Source organism: Urtica dioica, chromosome 9, assembly GCF_054948205.1.
Source record: "Urtica dioica subsp. dioica isolate 48M chromosome 9, U.dioica_male_clone48M_v1_H2, whole genome shotgun sequence".
Lineage (NCBI taxonomy): Eukaryota > Viridiplantae > Streptophyta > Magnoliopsida > Rosales > Urticaceae > Urtica > Urtica dioica.
The window spans coordinates 11909744-11924196 of record NC_142764.1 but is presented as its reverse complement, the minus strand read 5'-3'; the positions used below and the strand labels follow the sequence as shown (position 1 = coordinate 11924196).

The 14453-nt window shown below is 37.0% G+C and overlaps 2 protein-coding genes across 4 annotated transcripts; one reads left to right on the top strand and one right to left on the bottom strand.

The window, feature by feature from the left end:
• The first annotated feature begins 5624 nt into the window (after positions 1–5624).
• Positions 5625–9907, top strand: NPR3 (NPR1-like protein 3). 3 transcript variants are annotated; one of them, XM_089624906.1, is made up of 5 exons: positions 5631–5983; positions 6260–6835; positions 7074–7830; positions 8045–8239; positions 9308–9907. In XM_089624906.1, exons 2-5 carry the CDS (start codon positions 6308–6310, stop codon positions 9607–9609), a joined length of 1782 nt encoding a protein of 593 aa, XP_089481032.1. In that variant the 5' UTR covers positions 5631–5983; positions 6260–6307; the 3' UTR covers positions 9610–9907. The 3 variants fall into 3 exon arrangements, with proteins under 3 accessions (XP_089481033.1, XP_089481032.1, XP_089481031.1); XM_089624905.1 differs by having other exon boundaries at positions 6256–6835; XM_089624907.1 differs by having other exon boundaries at positions 5625–6835; positions 9179–9405.
• A 264-nt stretch (positions 9908–10171) lies between these two features.
• On the bottom strand, positions 10172–12240 carry LOC149384958 (transcription termination factor MTEF18, mitochondrial-like). Its single transcript, XM_089624962.1, has 2 exons — positions 12157–12240; positions 10172–12025 (listed from the first exon to the last, which is right to left on the bottom strand). The coding sequence occupies exon 2, from the start codon at positions 11994–11996 to the stop codon at positions 10308–10310; it is 1689 nt and encodes a 562-aa protein (XP_089481088.1). The 5' UTR covers positions 11997–12025; positions 12157–12240; the 3' UTR covers positions 10172–10307.
• Between the last annotated feature and the right edge of the window lie 2213 nt (positions 12241–14453).

Below are 14453 nucleotides of genomic sequence, written 5' to 3'. Positions count from 1 at the left end.
AGAATGCTCCCATCAAATGATTAACCTTCACTTGTGTTCCATTTATATGATTTTAGATACAACTATCCAAGTTTAGTTCACCACCCGAACTTAGATTCCCATCATGTAATTCAGTTTAATACGGAGACTAACGATGATAGTTGTTATTGATTCTAACTAGAAAACAACTCACTAATCAATTATGCTAATAAAGTAAACTTCTTATTGAATTCAGTAATCATTCATGTTTATTTTATTATCTTCAATGTGTAATATTCCTAACAATCTCTCACCTTTGACCAGAGAAGATAAGGTAGTTTCCTTAGATCATTAATGCTTATCCATTGTACACAGACGACTTCGATTTATGACTAGGATTGATATTCTCATCTTGTAGATTCTCGCCTTAATTTATATCTCTATCAATTATGTTGATCAATGACTCATTCAATATTTTCCAAGTACATGCTACTTTGTAAGTGCTCTTTGACTAACTAATTAAGATCAAGTCAAATCGTTTGTAGTAAATGTTATACTTGAAATTCTGATTAGTTGCGAAGACAAGATGTCGCACACAATGTGTTGACAATGTGTCCGACAACTTGCTTGAACACAGATTATGGATAAACAACAAACAGTGCAAGAACAAAGTACACACGATATGGTTACCCAGTTCGGTGAAACACACCTACGTTTGGGGGCACTCTGCCAGTGGAAAGGATTTCACTATCTTGTAGTCAATAGTACACGCAAGGTTTATATATGATTACAATCATCAAATCAATAAAACCTAGAGACTATTACCACCAGTGAATACCTAGTCAGGGACTCCCCCTGAATTTGAGTTTCGTCTCAATTCCACCATTCGAGCAACTGCCTGGCTCGGATGACTTTCAGTCTTCAGCTGTTCGTGAACCTTCAATCACGCGAACACAAAACCCAACTCTCACAGACACTCAATCTTTGTGGAATAGTGTTTGAGAGAATACACCGATATTAACAAAACACAAAGCCTCCCAATCCGCCGGTCTTGCACGTCTAGGAGCTCTAAGTATTTTATCAAAAGCGTCAAGACTGCTAAGGGGGAGCGCATGGCTTTTATAGCAGCTGCACAAGCCTGGAAGTGAATCTAGGGTTTCCTTACCCAGCCTCATACGAATATCTCATAATCAAGTCACCAGCGAGGCAAATATCTCACAATGAAATCAGCAGCTAGGTAATATCTCATAATCAAGTCATCAGCGAGGCAAATATCTCACAATGAAGTCAGCAGCTAGGCAATATCTCAATACTGGAAACTTGCCTAAAATAAAGTCTGCACACAGGAGGAAAGATGTCACACCAGAAGTAGAAGCATAACGACCGACATCTTTCCACACAACTTGCACTAAAAAATAGAGCCAACATATAACGTAACAACAATACTAGTGAACATACACTTTACAAATCTTATTAGATAATAAACCCAACTTTATATCTTTTAAGATAAGAAGTTCACTCATTCTTGGTGTATATCCCACTTGGCGCCAAAACTAGTTGCACCACAACATGTGATTTATTGAACGTATTTATAAGAACTATATATTGACGTATTTCCATTACTTAGTTAATTATAGTTTGTTCTTATTAGTCGTGCTCTTATTCAATATACACACGACTAATGATTTACTGTATTTTAATAACCTAGTATCTCACTATTTTCATAAATATTAGTGTTCAATACCTTATTATTTCTCAGAAATTTACTTTTGTCAAAGGTTTGACTATCAATCCTCTTAATGAAAAAGTTTATAGCCTCATCAATCGAGCTTACATCTTATTTCAATAAGTATATATATGAGACAAAATGGAATGAGCTTGTCGTTTCTAAACTTCAAGTTATGGAAACAGTTAGCTCAGTCAATTTACTTGTATTATAAATTAATCGACCATTAAAAGGTGGTAACTTCATTCATGACACATACTTAGGAGTTACACATCGAACATTTTCAAATTTCGATTTTAGCAAACCCTTATGTATAATTACACTTGGTTTGTTTAACACTTGGATCAACTTTTCATATTTCAAAAAGTTTAGTAGAATAACTACCCAGATCCATGTCATAAGCTTTTAAGAAGTTTATCCATTATGGACTATTCATCTTCTTATTTGAAGATCTCGATGAATTAGTTCGTGGTATACGAGAGAAGAGCAAGATCGTTGCCAATGTCTTTTCTCAAGGGTTAAATCCCTTCTTTACCAATTAGCTTTTAAAGCTCAAACACATTCATATGTCTATTTATAGATCTTTATGTTTCCATTAAGTCATTGGCTTGAATGGCAGATCTACTAAAATGGGTTTATGACTTTAGCTAGTTAGTTTGATCTTTTGTGATATTTCACGATCAAGTCTTTCCATTAAAGGAAAGATCTTGTTGATAATAGTGATAAGGATCCAGTCAAGGATGCTCCCACTTGTTTATTGATTTTGGTGGCAAGTTCACTATTAATGATGCTCCACACTCAATTAATATATTATCAACACTAACTTTGTTGTTGTGTCTCCTTATTATCTCCCACTCGCACAAATCATTGTCGATATAAGGTAATAAATATTTAGACGCAATCATTGCTTTAAATAGTTCTTAACAATTATACATATTCAAGATAAGAAATAAAGAAAGCAATAAATGCTGAATAAATTACTAACAAAGATTTATAACTTAGGAAATATTATTGTGCTAGTCTATAGCATATGAATGGTCATTCAATTCCTTCATATTCTATTCAATTCTAGGGCAAAACATTAATGCATAAACAATACCATAAAGGCATCCAATAATAAAGAGAGAAATATTCAATGACACAAGCATGCGTTCATAAATAATGTAATAAAGCATAAAAAAGATAAGATTCATAATATCCGAAATAACCATAAAAGGCTACGATCCAGAAAACTTGGATTATTATTCTGACACATCACGATGTTCATAAATAAAAACTAATCCAATAAATGAAAGAAATAAAACTAGCAGAAAATTAGATCTTCAGCTGGAGCATGAGCTTCTCTACAACTCGGGATTGAATCTAACATTGTTTAGCAAGCTCATCGACACTTTCGTGCTCCATCAACAAAAAGAGGTATGCTCATGATTAATTATCCTCAAACATTATTTTAGAATATCTTTAATTATGAATTTTAAGGTACAATACTAGCATTCTTCTTATTTTTCTCAAGCTCGGCCAAGTACAAAGGACAATGCTTCTTCGAATGACCTTCAGTGTTGCAGTGGTGACATTTACCAGCGCTATCTCGCTTCTTCTCTTTCCATTTTCCACTCTTCTTGAATTTTCTCTTTTCTTTCTTAGCAGGTGCTTTCCCCTTTGAATTACTAAGGTGTGCCTTAGATGAGTCGGCATCAGAAGACCATTTATTCTTGGTATTAGGTGAAGAACTTTTGTCAGCATAGTGAGCCGACCCTTTGTTCTTCACATGTTGAGAAATAGACTCGAAAGTATAAACGTGGAGAAATATTTCAAAAGAAAAGTAGACTCAACGGCGTCCATAGAAAAACACACTAAAAGTGCAAACGCTCCGACATCCTCCAAGAGAAACAAATTGCTCACATTTCGCAAGCATTACAAAATTGAAAGATTGACAGTGGTCGAGGCCTAAATCAAAGTACAACTCTCAAACGTCATGGAGACATGCGTTTGGGCTCACACTATGGTACATTACTTGGCTTGCTCACTTTATTTTCATCTATAGTTGAAGTCCTTGAAATCATCGTTGACGATGCATCTGGTTGTGAGCAAAGATACGAAGCAACTAATTTGTTGGAAAATGTTTAATTGTATGGCTTTGTCTTTTTTCTACACTTGGTGAGGATGATACTGGGAGTTTTGAATGAATTGTCAAAAGCGCTACATCAAAAAGATCAAGATATTGTAAATGTCATTGTCTTAGTCTAAGTTTGTAAACAAAGACTACAAGTAATGAAGGAAAATGGTTGGGATTCTTTATTAGTAAAGTGTCATCTTTTTTTGTGAAAGCCATAATATACAAGCACCGATATGAGTGATATCTACATATCTCGAGGAAGATCGCGATGCAAGACTTATGAGACTACAAATTTGCTTCACTACTGCGCAGAGTTGTATTACTCCATCATCGATACGCAATTTCAAGAAATGAACAGTCGTTTCAACGAGGTAAAAACTACGTTGCTTCTTTGTTTAGCGTGTTTGAGTCCTAATTATTTGTTTGTTGCTTTCGAAAAGCAGAAGCTAATTCAACTTGCCGGTTATTATCCAAATGATTTTTCTGCAATTGAGCTCATGATACTTGATGATCAACTTGAAAATTATATTGTTGATATGCGCTCAAGTCTAGAGTTTTCAGATTTGAAGGGGTTTAGTCATCTTGCAAAAAAAATGGTTGAAATAGGAAGAGATAAGGTGTACCATTTAGTCTATCGATTATTGACATTGACATTGATTTTGCCTGTTGCGACTGCTAGCATTGAAAGTGTGTTTTCTGAAATGCATCTCGTAAAGATCAAGTTATGCAATTGTATTGGAGATCACTAGTTGAACGACAAGTTAGTTATTTATATTGAAAAAGAAATTTTTGATTGTATTGATGATGAAGTTATTATGGACCGTTTTCATAAATTTAAAACTCAGTCGTTAAAATTTGTAATATATTTATTGAGTTGGATAATTTTATTATATATTTTGTATATTTAATTTTCAATTTTTTTTTGTATTCCTCCTGAATTCAATTCTTGGCTCCGCCGTTGGTTCCCCCTAAATTTTTTATTGATCTAGAAGGTGAAAAAATTTGTGTAATTATCATCGTGAAAGTTGGATCTTAATGATGTAACATAGAAACATACACAAAACGTTCAATAAATTTGTCAAACAAGGAGATCAAGTTTTTTTTATTAACTCATTAATGCTCAACGATGACTTAACTTACATTAGCATAGAGAAATTTCATTATATGGACCTCAAAGTTAACAAAATATGAAGATTAAACCTCTTACTTCAAAAATATTTAAAAATTGACTTTTTTTTTCTTATTTCGGACCAAAATACCCTTCTGACCATCGTGACATACACTGACGTATGATGTCGTACGATGCGGTACGATGTCATACGATACTATATGATGCATACGTTGATGTACAATGCCGTACGCTACAATATGATACTATATGGTCAGAAATGCATTTTTATCCGAAATATGAACACATGTTTAAGGTCTAATCTTGATATTTTATTAATTTTGATGTCCACGATGAAGTTTCTCTTAACTTGTCCCTAAACAAAAAAAAAAAAAAAAAAAAAAAAAAGACTTGCATTAGCTTGAGAGATTGGATTTTGCTTTACTACCATACTTATCGCCTATCGGTACCAAGAACTAAGAACTACCACTGATTTTTTTATTATTAGTGAATTGATCACATGGTTTTATAAGTCAATGATAGTAATTAATGGTCTAATAATTGATGTTTTTATCTTTTCCTATAAAATAATAAATTACGTCCGTCGCTAACGCAAAAAGGAGGGTGACGGGAGCAGGGACGTAAGCGGGGGCCAGGTGCGGATGATGATACCACAAAAATCGTCACTCACACGACTTCATTCCCAACTACTCTCACTTTTCCTTTTCCAAGACGTTTCGGCTCATACTCATTGAGTTTGGATTCTCTCTCTCATCAAATAAAACAACGCTTCGGAAATTTCTCCGCTCCTTTCCTTTTCGCCTCTGTCTCATTTCGTACACTATATACCCATTTTTGTTCTTCCTCTCGCTTTCCGCTCAAATATATTCGAATGTGAAGACCTTATTCAAAGTATTCTCCATTTTTTATGATCTGTCAACCAGTTTTGTTAGGCGCACTGTTCGGAGGGCAAATACATCGAAATTTTTACTTTTTTTTTAAATAGTATTATCATGGATTTCGTTGCAATTATGGATCCTTGTAACTTCCTAGCAATCAAGGTGTCGATGACTTGGTAAGAGTTAGCAGTGGCTATTATTTTATTCTTTTCAATATCTTGTAGATTTGACGATCAAATAATGCACTTTCCTACTTAGCCTTTGTCCGAATCAGAAAAAGGCTCATTAATTCGCCTGCTTAAAAAAAATGTGAATTTCACTTTTCCGATTCGCTAGCTAGATAGTCCTGCAATTTCGGTGTTCATAAAAGTCTCGAAAACCCCAATTGTAGCTGTTCATCGTCTGGGATTATATTAGAATCCGAACACTGAGTGTGGTAATGGGATAGGTAGCGATTCAAAAGGCTCTGGCTCCGTGATTTATGGGTGATTGGATCAGAAATGGCTATTACAGCAGAGCAATCGTCCTCTCTGAGCTTCGGATCCTCGTCGCTCGTGTCTAATGGCTCAAACACTGAGGCCGCGGCGCCGAGCCTCGATTCCATGAGCCTAAACAAGCTTAGCTCGAACTTGGAGAGCCTGTTGATCGAGTCGAACCGCGATTACTGCGACGCGGATGTGGTCGCCGAGGGGTCTCTTGTGGGCGTCCACCGCTGCATCTTGGCCGCCAGAAGCGGGTTCTTCCATGACCTTTTCAAGAAAGACAAAGGGATCTCCGCCAAAGGATCGGCGAAGCCAAAGTATAATATCACTGATCTCTTGCCTTGTGGCAGCGTCGGGTACGAGGCTTTCTTGGTGTTTTTGGGGTACGTGTACACCGGGAAGCTTAAGCCTTCACCCAAGGAGGTTTCGACTTGTGTGGACACCATATGTGCTCACGATTCTTGTCGCCCTGCTATCAATTTCGTGGTGGAGCTGATGTATGCTTCTTCTATTTTCCAGATGCCCGAGCTCGTGTCGCTGTTTCAGGTCCGTCTTCGTTCTTTCTTCATAAGGATTTCATATTCTTTGTGCTTGTTTCTTACCTTTTGAGCTATATATGCAAAATTATATAACAGCGCAAACTTTTAGTTACGGCATGTCACTTCCTAACTTATTCGAATTATTTAGGAAACATTATCTCCTCATTTTGTCTGCTTTTGCTAATCTTGTAAAGTTAATTTTAGTATTTTGGGGATAATAATTTGACTCTTGTCTTCTTTTGTAGCGTCGGCTTCTTAACTTTGTCGGGAAATCTTTGGTAGAGGATGTTCTTCCGATACTCGAAGTTGCATTCCATTGCCAATTGACCCAGCTGTTTGATCAATGTATCGATAGAGTGGCCCGGTCAGATCTTGAAGCCCTCTCTCTTGAAAAAGAGCTTCCCCATGAAGTTTCAGAAAATATCAAATCGCTACGCCTCAAGTCCCAATGCAGCGACGAAGAAGATAACACGGAATCTACTGACCCCTTGCGTGAAAAGAGAATTCGGAGAATACAAAAGGCGTTGGACTCCGACGATGTTGAGCTCGTGAAACTTCTTTTAACCGAGTCTGACATAACATTAGACGATGCGAATGCCCTTCATTATGCCGTGGCATATTGTGACCCTAAAATCGTGAATGAGGTGCTCGCTTTGGGTCTCGCCGATATCAATCTCCGAAACTCCCGTGGTTACACGGTGCTTCACATTGCTGCGATGCGAAAAGAGCCATCGATCATAGTGTCCCTTTTGGCCAGAGGGGCTTGTGCATCGGAGCTGACGTCGGACGGTCAGAGTGCCGTGAGTATTTGCAGGAGATTGACGAGACCAAAGGATTTCCATGCGAGGGTGGAAAAAGGGAAAGAGACTAAGAAAGACCGGCTTTGCATTGATGTTCTCGAAAGAGAAATGCGGAGAAATCCTATGGTCCCAACTGCATCAATATCTTCTCACACTATGGCCGACGATTTGCACATGAGGTTGCTTTACCTAGAAAATAGAGGTATTACTATTATTTCAGATTAATTTTTTTATTCTTATTTTTTCATGCGTTCCGTAAAATAATAAACTGCATATCAGAAGCAGAATTTGTTCAATGGAATTGAATACTTCATTATCCAATTGGGTATATACTTGCTTAACCGTTAGTAACTGCGCTTGATGGTGCAATATACATCCATTGTGATGTACTTCTGATGTATCTGTGTAAATCGCAGTGGCATTTGCTCGGTTGTTCTTTCCTAGCGAAGCAAAGCTAGCCATGGACATTGCTCATGCCGAAACGACATCTGAGTTTGCCAGGCTTTCTGCTCAAGCTTCGGCTGGGAATTTCAGGGAGGTCGATTTAAACGAAACTCCCATTGTACAGAAAAAGAGGCTGTTTAGTAGGATGGAATCCCTTGTCAAAACAGGTAAGTGCAAAGCTTTGCAATCCATTTTAAAAGCTTCTAATTGATATGATATGAATGTTAGGTAAATGAAAAAGTCATATATATATATATATATATATATATATGTATATAATAATATAATAAGAGTCGGTGCTGACTGCATTAACAATGGTATTTGACATAGGATCCAAAATATATCGTGCCCTATTAACTGCAGATTCACGTACTAAATAAAGTTATTTAAGATACGACCAAAAGATTAGTTGTTCAAAAAGGCATGACCATTCTTGGTCATAAAGTTTCCGCGCATGGAGGGAAATTTTCTTACTGCACCACTTTCTATTCTTTTTATGGAAAATAAAAAAGTAATGAGTTCTTTTCGTTCTTAGTGGGAAAGGAGGGTGAGGACTTAAGCAAGATTTAAAGGGCATTTAATATTCCTCTGCTCGCCAACATCAATTCATGTCACACGCTTAATATATAAATATTTTAAGTGGTTTACTTTAGGCTTTAGTGTAATCATCGTAGAGGTTGATTGATTCGATTCAATTTGAGTCCATAGTCACTAACCTTAGTCTATCATATTCTTCTGCTCTTTTATATTGCTTATTCTGAGGTTTTATTAGTTGCTAGTGGTATTTCTGAATCTAACTATTAGACTAAACCCTAGGATTTATTCACCAAACGAAACACAATAGTAGAACAAATGAACCATCCATTCTCGATCAGATTTACTTGGTTTAAAATTCAATCATTTTTGAGAGAAGGCGAGAGTCCATTATATTTTCTGTCGTTTGGATTCAGGAAAACTCATGTAAAGATCATTCGAGGGAAAATATAGAACTAAACCTGTAATTTCACTTTCCTTGGAAAAGTATGTGGAATGTAAAAATTCAAGAAAATTTGTACATCTGGGGGTTTTTGTTTTCTCATGTATTTTCCTGCACATTTTCTATCCAGTTTTCATTGTCAGTCATAAAATCCGGGTTCCAAACAATGCAAAAACGATGACTCATTCTTGTGGATGTACACCCTATCGAATATATTTTGCAAAAATTCATAACTTCAGAGCATGTTGGTGAATGGCAGTGGAAATGGGAAAACGATATTTCCCCCATTGCTCGGAAGTGCTAGACAAGTTCATGGAGGACGATCTGCCTGAAATGCTTTACCTGGAAAGAGGCACAACGGAAGAGCAGAAAATCAAAAGAACGAGATTCATGGAGCTCAAAGACGATGTTCAGAAAGCATTCACAAAGGACAAGGCCGAGTTTGACCGCATCGGCTTGTCCTCGTCATCAACATCTTCGTCTTCTTTGAAAGATGGTGTAAAGCAAAGGACTAGAAAGCTGTTGTCAGGAGGCCCTAAAAGTTTTGTCCCTGATGAATAATATTAATAATAATAATAATAATAATACTTCCAAGACAAGAGCCACTTGTAAGTGTTGGCTCTTCATTGCCTGTAATATATTCATAGCAAATATTGTGTTAGGTTCTGTAAACACACACTTGATACCGATGGGCGTCAGCAGAGATATCCTGTAAATTACACTTTTTGCAGCTTGAATTCCCCTGTACCAGAGGATACATTGTTTCTTTGTAAGCCCTGTATAAATCTGAATTGCAGATTATTAATTCTACATTAATGATCAAATTTTGGTATTGTAGACGGAAGTGTGATCAGTGGAAGATTAAGTAGCTTTGGATCTTCAAACTATTAGTGGTAATAAGTTGTCTAATGAGCTTAAGGTTGGCGACAAGAACTTCCCACGAGTTTGATCAAAATGAACATCTAATGTAAATACGAGTTCTTGTCCCAACTTACAAATATCCACAACTTCGCTACCCTTGTGCTATGTATTAGTACTATTTTTTTTTTTTACTAGTATCATTCTTCATGATCAGTTTCAGTGCAATCCCAAAGCAAGCTCATTGGTGTCCATATTTGATTAAAAGAAGATTATATATATAAAGACGATAAAAATTTAAAGAGTCCACAAGTGTCTTTGCATCAATATACGATATTATCCCGGGAACAAACAGCAGAAAAAATTAATGAGAGCAGATTCTTGATGAATTCAAATAGTCTTTAGGTTGACAAAGTGAATGAGCTTCTGAGGCTTTCCCACATAGCGGGGCCTTCGGGGTGGACATCGACGAAGTACTTGACAAAGCGTTTTTCCGAACAGGCGAGGATTGTGCTGAGCTTCAACATAGGCTTGGGCGCACTGTTTTTCCTCAGCCATGCGTACATCGAGAACCTCAGGTTGATCCGCTCCATGTCGTAGCTCAGATATGATGGGAACGCGACCAGAGACTCCAATGGATACCCAAACTCATTCGTCAAGCACCTTATCTTCTTTTCGAGGACGTCCCTGTTTTGGTTCAGAATCATGGGAGCGTGTTTGGTTATCTCCGTAACGACATTGTAGTCCAAACCCGCCTCGACCAAGCAATCGAATCTCTCCTGCAATCGGTCCCCTCTGCCCCTGAATTTCTTCAGAGCTTTTGCCATCTCGTCTGAGTTTTCGACGTACCCGAGCCGCACCAAGAACGCCGCTTTCTCTATGTGCTTGCTTCGATTCGGCGAAGGAGCCGTGTTAGCCCTTGACTTAGAAGCCAAGATCAACACCTTGAGAGGCATTTTCTTCATCATTCTGCACAGATCGTGTCTCCGCACTTTCAGCTCTTTACACACGGTTTTGGGTCCTTTCAAAGCCGAAAAACCCAAAAACTCCATGTGCTTAGCCACGATATCGGCGGTGTCTTCCACGGGCATTCCAATCTCAAACAGAAAATCCACGGCCCGGAAAAGGTTTCTCGAACACGTCTTTGATAACATCTTCGGATTCTGCTTGAACATCAAACAGACATCGTTCATCCCAATGCTCAGCTTCAGTAATCTTCCAAACATTGAGTAAATCCTCTTCCCGGAACCTTCGAGCAGCGCCGAAGGGTTCGTTTTAAACAAATCACTCATCTCCTCTTCACTGTATCCCACTTTCTCAAGGAAATGAATTGTGTCAATCATTCTCTTCCAATTGTAAGTGCTGTTACCGGGTATGTACCAGCCAATCCAGTCATTACCGATCCCGAGTCCATTCAACTTCTGAAGAACCTCAACGAACGCCAAGTCAACACCACCAACCAAAAGCAAGGGACAAGAGCTCACAAGCTGGATCACAGTAGATCTGCTCAGCCCCAAACTTTCGTACGCCTGGAGTTTCCAAGTCACCTCTCCGAAAGGGAACTCAAAGATCTGCTTCGCTTCACGATACATTGCACCGATCTTGCAGCGAGGAATTCCATAAGCACTCAGGGCACGGAAGTTCTCGAGCATGGTAGGGTCGTCGCTCATGAAAATCAGGTGCTTCGGGAGATGCAAAGGCACCTCCGAAGGCTTTAGACCTATGCTCTCGAAGAAAGGCTCAAACTCGTTGATGGGGTCGTAGCGAAAGGACCGGGACAGAGAACGAGCAATGTCGCTCTCTGCATCGACCTTGGAGAGAAGATTCTCAACGAATGCCGGGGAATTCTTGCTGATATGCTCAGCATCGTTGAAACTGAAGTTCCTAGTGCAATGAAGGTAATCAAAGAGAGCTTCTTGGGCTTCGGTTCTTGCCGTCCGAGAGACCCTGGAGGTTTCGGTGTAATGGGAAAGTCTAGGACTACAAAAGCATTGAAATTTAAACGACAAAGAAGATGGGTTTCGAACAAGGGTGCGTCTTTCGTGGAGAGCCGGAGAGAGTGTGAGGATTTGATTGAGATGGGCAAGCATTTCAGACAATTTCGACGCTCTTCACTCAACTATTGTGACACACATAAGAAAATTTGTAAGCAGTGAAACAAGAATCTCATCTGAACTATACGCCCAACTGGTCTGAGCATGGAATACAAAGTGAGGTTTAGAGTTTGGAGTTTGGACTAAAGAGTTATACCTCCGACGCAAACTTCTCGATGACGGTGTGGTAGCTTCTGGCTTTTTGTCTTTCGAGATAAAAAAAATAAAAAATAAATTAAGAAAATATAAAACACCAAAACCCCTAATTTTGGCGACAGAATACTCTTCGAACCGTGACATACAATGTCGTACAATACAATGCTATGTGGTCGAAAGGACATTTTTGTCCAAAATAAAGACAAAGATCTATTTTTAAATATTTTTGAAATAAGACATATAATCTTGATCTTTTATTAATTTTGAAGTTCACATAATAAAATTTCTCATTAACAACTCATATAAAAAAACCACTTTAAAAGTGGTTCACGATGTGCACACTTCAATATTTTATTATTTATTTAAGCATTGTTTATTCATTATTTGATGGTTTAAAAAAAATATCATTTATTATAAATAAATAAAAAAAATTAACAGACGATTCCGCACGTGTTGCTCCTCTTCTCATCGATCGATGCATAGTGCTTCTGCACTTCTACTGCCCGACGAAGAACTCCGCCGCCCTTCGAGCCCGGATCTGCCTGCGCGACGCTCGACGAAGACGAAGAGCTATGCCTCCCTCGGAGCTTAATCCGAGGGAATTCCACGGCAGTAAATAGAAGTTTTCATTCATCACAATGGATATATTCTTGAAGCTCTTATCGCCACGAATCCATTGGACTTGGAATCGCTCGATTTCGAGTTCGTTATAAGAAATATATGGATTTTTGAAGTTTTAAAGGAAAAAAAAAACGAAAAATTTAGAGAAAGAAAGATGGATGTGATGAGAATGCGAATGAGAAAGAATAAAAAATGGAATGTAGTTAGACAAAAGGAAAGAGAGAGAGATAGAAGATAGAATAAGAGATCCTATCGATAAAGGATTTAAATTGGATTTTTTTTTCAAAAAATAAAATTTAATAAATTAAATAAATAAAGGTAATAAGGGGTATAAAAATATGGCATGGTAACCGTTGACTATTTGTTTAACATTTTACTCATGTACTCGCAAGATCCTATCCGTCATGGGTAAAGTCTTACCTGATAAATGGATAATGGGAAAGATACTGGTATTACCCATTAAAAATTAGATGAGTGTGTCTAAGGTATGATATATAAGTACCCACCCCAAGACCCAGGGCCGGCTAAACGGAATTGGAGGCCTAAAGCGAGAGTAAAAAATAAGGTCTTTGTCTAATACACGCGAAGTAAATCACATATGAGATATTTTTGTATGAACTCATTGTTAACTCCATATCTCAAGTAATGATTATTGATCTCATCATTTTTAATACGTCATACATGCTCTTATAATATTACATTATCACATATTTCATTAATATTAATATATGTCTTTAGCCTTTTTTATGCCACCACTTTGTCACTCTTTGAATTGTGTAATTTTTTTTCTTGTTGCTTCTACATGTTTCTTTGGTATAAATTTTTAAAGTGCGTTTTTTTTTCATATTTAATAATATATATATATATATATATATATATATATATATATATATATATTGCAAATTCTATCATATCCCGATTGATATTTTTTTTTCAGACATATTTAAACCAAATTAAAAAAAATTGATAATTGATCCTTATATTCCAAGAAAAAAAATGCACACTACGTGTACAAAAACGAACTTTTATTTTATAATTTTCATACCTCATACACTACGTGTACAAAAACGAACTTTTATTTTATAATTTTCATACCTCATAAGAATCGACACACTTTCAAAATGTACTTTTATTTTATGTCATAAATGCATAGTTTTGCAGAAACAAGAAGATTTGTGGCTTAACCATTCCAAGGTTGTTCAGCCGAAGCCTCATGGAATGGACAGTACTTCATGGAAAGCCATCTAAAAGGCCTTAGTATTAATATGTGGGCCTGACTCTTTTTTGTTGAATGGCTGCATGTTTTTTATTTTAAAAAGATTTCAACACATTGAACATTTATTTTATTAATTATTACATATAAATGAATTTCTTTGGGCCTTCTTCAATTGGGGGCCTAAAGCCAAAGCTTTAGCTCCCTTGAAGGTGGGCCGGGCCTGCCAAGACCCAACTCATTTAAAATTATTACTATATTTATAAAAATTTTGGGGTATGCTTTTACTAATTTAAATATTTTTTTAAGAGTGGTTTATATGATCCTTGAAAATTATAATATTAAATGGGTAAGAAAGAACCATGGATTACCATAAACCCTGTAGAGTTTTATCTAGGCACATACGAATTAAAAATAAAGGGAAAATAACACATATATACCCTGTGTTTTAGTGAAATATCGAG